This window comes from Thunnus thynnus, chromosome 10 (assembly GCF_963924715.1).
Source record: "Thunnus thynnus chromosome 10, fThuThy2.1, whole genome shotgun sequence".
Taxonomy (NCBI): Eukaryota; Metazoa; Chordata; class Actinopteri; order Scombriformes; family Scombridae; genus Thunnus; species Thunnus thynnus.
The window spans coordinates 13,998,221-14,004,639 of NC_089526.1; the positions used below are offsets into that span (position 1 = coordinate 13,998,221).

The following is a 6,419-nucleotide window of genomic DNA, read 5'->3' on the forward strand; positions in this document are numbered from 1 at the left end:
CCTCAGTCCTCTACACCCTTTCCTTTCTCTCCATCGCTATTGTCTCCTCTTAACCTTTGTCCTATAGGCACAAGGATGTTGTTGAGGTAAAACTGCAAAGACACTCTACAGTTACAGTTAATCTCAAAACTTTTTGGCTCAGTTCGTCTTCCTGCCATTCCACTTACCAGCAGTCACTCCCTCGTTACTGCACACATACAAAAAAAACAATCTACAAATAGATTTATAAAATGCTTACGATTGCAAGATATGAGAGAGAGAGAAAGGGGGGCAGCAAAAACATTAAGAAAAGGGGAAGGAGAGTCGTTGAGGTAGTTTATTTGAGAGGGGATTCAATCAGATCATGATGTTAAAATTAAGGTAGGTTTAGATTTTTTGGTTTTAGCACTTTATGACAGATAATTACACCATAATGCTTTGCAATAGACAGGTAGAGTGCTTGTCACTGATTTGGTTATAGCATTGTAATTTTGTATTTGTTGTGATTTATGCATGATCATCAGCTGACTTTTATTGAGAGTAATTTAACTTTCATTAAATTATACTTTTTCTTTATTTCTTCCTGCTCACTTTCTCCACTTCTTCTCTACTCTCTTTGCGATGCATCACCCGTTGCCTTGAATTTTCTTGCCCCACCACCTCGACTCGTCCTCAGTCTCCAGCTTCTCCAGCTTCTCCTGCTCCCTCACTCGGCCTACTCGGTGCTTCTGGGATGGGTGGAGTCTCCAGATTATCCCAGTGGATACTCGCCCCATGCCAGTCTCAACTGGAGCAGGTGTGCCACCAAAGGTCACACTCTCTCCATCAGGCTCATCCACCTGGACCTGGAGGACAGCCAAGACTGTGAAAACGATGCCGTGAAGGTCAGTCACCCCCATCGGAGTGGAAGGGCTGGGGTTACGATCAGCTGTCAATGCCTGTACTTTAAGAAGGTTTTTAACATATTGTACTCTCTGCCATATATATTTTTTCTAGATCTATTCAAATGGAAACCTCATTTCTGTTCTGTGTGGCAAAAGAGAATTTGAGGAGCTTCAAGCCACAGTAAATCCCTCGCTACGCTCCTCCCCAGGTGGCTGCCTCTCTCTGTCGTTTCACTCAGACTACTCAAACACCAAGAGACACACCGGCTTCAGAGGCTTTTATACTTTGCAAGGTGAGACAAAGAGCAGGAAAACAAGTGGAGCAGTGAGTTTTACCTCTTCGCAAAAGTCCATTGTGTTTGTGTGCACATTTTATTTTTCTATAATTCCCCAGGACAGTTTGTACGTGCACGTGTTCCATCATTGTGAATGCTTTTGTAATCATACTATAAGGAAAGTCATATTTTTAGATAAAAATTCACAATGGCTGTTGTTTGTGTTTGTTAAAGCTGACTTGGAAACAGTTTAACATGACTGATGAAAGCAAAATGTAAAAAAATAAGTGTCCATGGTTACTTTACTTTTGTTACTTGACCCTGAATTTGAGCTGCAATAAATAATATAAACTAAAATATAAACTAACATTATTTTAGAAACAGGTTGTATATTTAAGCTAAGCCATGACCACAAAGGGTGTTTTATATGCAGTTTTGGTTTCAATTCCGCATGTTGTCTCAGCAACGCACAGTAGAAAAATGATTTGGGCCAGTACTACATTGTTTTGCAATAACTTAGCCATAAAATACATTTGTGACAGCTTGTAGATCCAACTATTATCATAATAATTAAAAGTGAATGGCCCAATTGACACCTTAAACTGCCTTGACTCTAACCCTCGTCTCTACCACGGAAAGATTCAGCTCAAGGTGACTGAACAAATAATAAACAAAGCTAAACATCAGCTCCAGGTGAACAGATACAGCAAAGATTATTTTCTTTTAATCACACTGAAATAACAAAGAGACATGTTTGGATCAACTGGTCATCGCTGAACTGTGACAAAAAGTTACGATAGGTCACCAGATAGCTGAAAGTACATTTATTGGCCGCAGAGTCAGTGAATGAAATGATTAATCCCTCTTCTGTGCCATGATTTTCTCCATCTAACCTTGAATACATTTTCTCCCTCAGACTTTGACGAATGCCAGGACGACCCAGACAACGGATGCACCCAATTCTGTCACAACTTCATCGGAGGGTACCGCTGCTCCTGTCGCCATAGTTACCATCTGGACACAGACAAACACACTTGCACGGGTATACTTTTTCTTAGGCTCAGTAAACAAAGCACAAAGGGAGAGCAAACGAGACAGAGGAAGACAGATCAGGGAAGGAGGAACAGAACTGAAAGATGAAGTGAAAATGGGCAAATAGAAGAAGCAGAAGCAGGCTCATGGGGGGAAGAAAAGAAGACAATTAGATGAGAAGGAGGCTGATTGTCTAATACTTTTATCTTATCTTTTTTCTTCAACACAGTGAATTGTAATGAGGATCTGTCAGGGCTGAACAGTGGTCAAATATCGAGTCCCTCCTGGCCCAGTTCATATGCAGAGAACGCCAACTGCAATTACACCCTGTCTGTGGACGTACACCTTCAGCTGGAACTGCACTTCTCTGACGATTTTGACGTGGAGCAAAGCCCTGATGGCCAATGTATAGATGGACTGAGGGTGGGTGATGAGTCAGAATATGCAAATACTTCTTGGAGGTGTGTTTCTCCTAAAAATGTCTAGCTTTCAGAGTAAAGAGGAAGTTCAAAAGAAAAGTGTTGAAACCATTAATATGACTAGTGCACAAACTGTTTTAGTCATTGTGTAGTTTTTCTGTGGTTCTGTACAAATTTTGGAAAGATTTGTTCCGCCATGGCAGTGGTGGAAAGTATCTAAGTACATTTATTCAAGTACAGTACTTAAGTACAATTTTGAGGGACTTGTACTTTATTTAGGCATTTCCATTTTATCTTCTACTAAACTATATTTATTTGACAGCTTCAATTACTTTTGCAAGCTTTTAAAATACAACACATTATTAAAGATGAAACCAGTGGTTTCCAACCTTTTTGGCTTTTGACATCTTACAAAAAGCAGTGTGTAGTCGGAGTCACATTTCAGATGTCTATGAGTTGTTATCAGCTCCACCAAATAGTGATTTTTCCCTCTAAACTTCTCACATGGTTTCATTTCACCAACAATCAAAGATTAGAGAAAAAATCCAAAACCTGAAAACAGATTTATGTATCAGAACTTTGTTTTTTCTTCATTCCTCTCCCATTAATCATCTCACGACCCCTCAGATTCATCTAGTGACCCTTTGGAGGGTCTAACCCCTAGGCTGGGAACCACTGGATTAAACTAACTGACTGTATATAAGGTAGTTGAAACTAACTCCACCTCCAGCAGCTACAACAGTAACATGCTGCTCTAACACTGATGCTTCAGTATTAATAATCTAATGATGTCATATATAATAAATCACTCAGAGAGATGAAATGAGGACTTTTACTTTAATACTTTAAGTACATTTTGCTGCTAATACTTATGTTCTTTTACTTAAGAAAGATTTTTCGTGGATGACTTTTACTTGTAATGGAGTATTTTTACATTGCTGTATTGGTACTTTTACTTAAATAAAGGATCTGAATACTTCTTCCAGCACTGCTCCAGAGCAGGAGAGATCTGGAGACGTGTAATTGGTGCATACTGTAACATCACCTATGTTCTTTGTTCTCAGGTTGAAACTCCATCTGGGACTCTGGGGCCATTCTGTGGCAACACTCCTCCCCCATCTCCCCTCCTCACTCACTCAAATGAAGTCCAAATTCACTTCACCTCTGATAACTTTGGCACCAACAAAGGCTTCAGCCTCCACTTCAAGACCAGAGGTACTGCAGCCTCCTCATTTGTGCCAGCAGGCACAGTTGTTGAAAACTGAGCACAAAATGATTATAATTGCTCTTTTCATGTGTTAATTGCAGACAAGATCTGTCCAGTGGTGGTAACCCCACACTCCACTGTGACCCCCGAGCAACCAGAATATCATCAAGGTCAAACAGTGACAGTAACTTGTGATGCTGGCCGTGAAGCGAGCATTGTGAGTGCACAGAGAATCAGAACCTGTTATATCTTTATATTTGATGTATTTAAGCCACTACTGAGCTAATTAATCTCTCCTTTTGCAAAGCAGCAAAACTCCCAGATTGTGTCACAGTATGTGACGACATGCCAGAGTACAGGCATATGGACTTCCAATTACATCTGTGAACGTGAGTCTGACTATAACATATATATTTCTGTTTTTTTCAGAAATTTCACATTGTTTTGAATCTCTTCTTCTTCTTTCACACTGCCTTTACCACTGTTTTTTTTTTAAAAATATATATATATATGCTTGTGTGTAGTGGTGGATTGTGGTTTTCCTGATATCCCAGAAGATAGCATCCTTAAGGTGGTGGGCTCGAATAGCCAACACACTCAGTATAATGACCAGATCCAGTTTACCTGCATTTCAAAGTACTACACACTGGAAGGAGATGGTGATTATTAAATATCCCTTTTCTGATATCTTTCTCAGACTAACTTTTAAAGAGAGTAAAATTTCCTGTCTTTATTGATCATTGTTTCACCATAATCTTTCAGATACATACACTTGCAGTGCCAGAGGTGTATGGGAATCAAGTGGTGGCAACACAGAGATGCCAAAATGCACTGAAGGTAGGACTTTAACAATATTTTTAAAATATTTTTTAGACATCATTTATTTGGAGATGTTTCCTTTTTCATATAAATTTGTTGAAACTTTTTGTGTATTTCAGTGTGTGGGATGCCTGAAAAAGAACCTCAAATTACAGCTAGAATTTTGGGGGGTAAGGTGGCAAACCTGGGAGAAATACCCTGGCATCTTTTGGTAAAATATCCCAGCAGAGGAGGAGCGTCACTGATCAATGACCGCTGGGCTGTGACAGCGGCTCATGTAGTGGAGAATGTACCGGAAACCACTTTGCACCTGTATGGTGGACTGGTAGATGGAAGAGCAGCGTCGTCTGACACAAAGTTTTATGACAAGGACAATGTAGTTGACATTACCAGTGAGAAGATCATAATCCATCCCGGCTACGCAAGAAATGTTAATGACCGTACTAATTTTGACAATGATATTGCTCTCATCAGATTCGCTACCAGGGTGAATCTTGGCCCAAACCTCCTTCCCATTTGTCTGCCAGAGGGCAACGAAGACTTGGTTGAGAATGAACAAGGCACAGTGTCAGGCTTTGGAGTAACAGACCGGGGTATACATTCTGCTAAGTTAAGATACGCTAGTATCGGGGTGTTCTCCACTAAAGAGTGTCAGAACACACCTCTTTTCTCACCTAACAACCCCATGATTTTCACTGATAACATGTTCTGTGCTGGAGCGGATGGGAGGGACAGCTGCGAGAAAGACAGCGGAGGTCCGTTTGTTTTGCCCATGTTGACTGGAGGCAGTGGGCCTTTTCGTCTGGGCGGCATTGTGTCCTGGGGATCACCATGTCGGGAGAGGAGGTTCAAAGGTTATTATACCAAAGTGAAGAATTATGTTCAGTGGATTAAAAACACAATAGATGCAACAGAAAAATCTCTGAAACAGTGAGGGAGAAAATTATTTTGCTACTAAGCTGTAATCCATTTTGGTTCTGATTTAGATCTCTGAAATAAAAAAAATGTTATGACAATGAAGACTATAATCTTGTAATCAAATGTACTCTCATAATAATACAAGCTTTGATCACATAATTGATTTTTATATTAAAGGAAATGTCTGCAAATCAACTGAAAAGAATGTTTGTTTTGGATTAATTTAACAATACTGTATTTTTGTCTTTTTAACATTCACAATATGTTTTTTTTTCTTTCAGGCCCTCTACACAGTGAAATACTTAACTCTTGCATAATGTATACAAAGTTACTTGCTCGGCTACACTAACCACCCGATCAGAACGTGAATCCTAAATAGACCAGGGCAAAAATGCTAGCATGTGGGAATAAGAGATTTTAAGTGTCTTTACTAAACTGTAAAATGTATGCAAAATCACAAAATAAATGATCAAAATGACTTTCAGTGCAGTGTTTTCTCACATGTAAAAAATAACTTAAATGACTTATTTTGTTTTTCTTCTGTTAATACAATTTGCTCACAATTTTTCAGTTTATCCTGTTGACATAATCAATCATAAACACTCAATTCCACTGCAGTCGGCATATGATATATTGATACAATATGTAGACTGAAAACATGTTCCTGTTCACACCAACAGACAGGCAGAGGTGTGACGTGAGAATCGCACATGTTTCACCACAAACCACTAATCTCGACCCCCGTCCTTTAATATTGGTCATTGAGGAGAGTTTTAGAAACTTCAGCATTCAGTATTAATGGTACATTACAGCGTTACACACTCACTTTCTAAACCAACATTTTTTTTCATGCAGTTCTATTTAATTGTTTCCTAAATACCCACTT

The 6,419-nt window shown here is 39.3% G+C and overlaps 1 protein-coding gene across 2 annotated transcripts; it reads left to right on the plus strand.

The window, feature by feature from the left end:
• Positions 1–221: 221 nt before the first annotated feature.
• Positions 222–6,011, plus strand: c1s.2 (complement component 1, s subcomponent .2). Of its 2 annotated transcripts, none has more exons than XM_067601168.1 (11): positions 222–360; positions 656–863; positions 976–1,156; positions 2,055–2,180; positions 2,400–2,593; positions 3,654–3,804; positions 3,898–4,013; positions 4,104–4,185; positions 4,321–4,455; positions 4,559–4,633; positions 4,735–6,011. In XM_067601168.1, exons 1-11 carry the CDS (start codon positions 344–346, stop codon positions 5,547–5,549), a joined length of 2,100 nt encoding a protein of 699 aa, XP_067457269.1. In that variant the 5' UTR covers positions 222–343; the 3' UTR covers positions 5,550–6,011. The 2 variants fall into 2 exon arrangements, with proteins under 2 accessions (XP_067457269.1, XP_067457270.1); XM_067601169.1 differs by having other exon boundaries at positions 4,107–4,185.
• Positions 6,012–6,419: the final 408 nt, after the last annotated feature.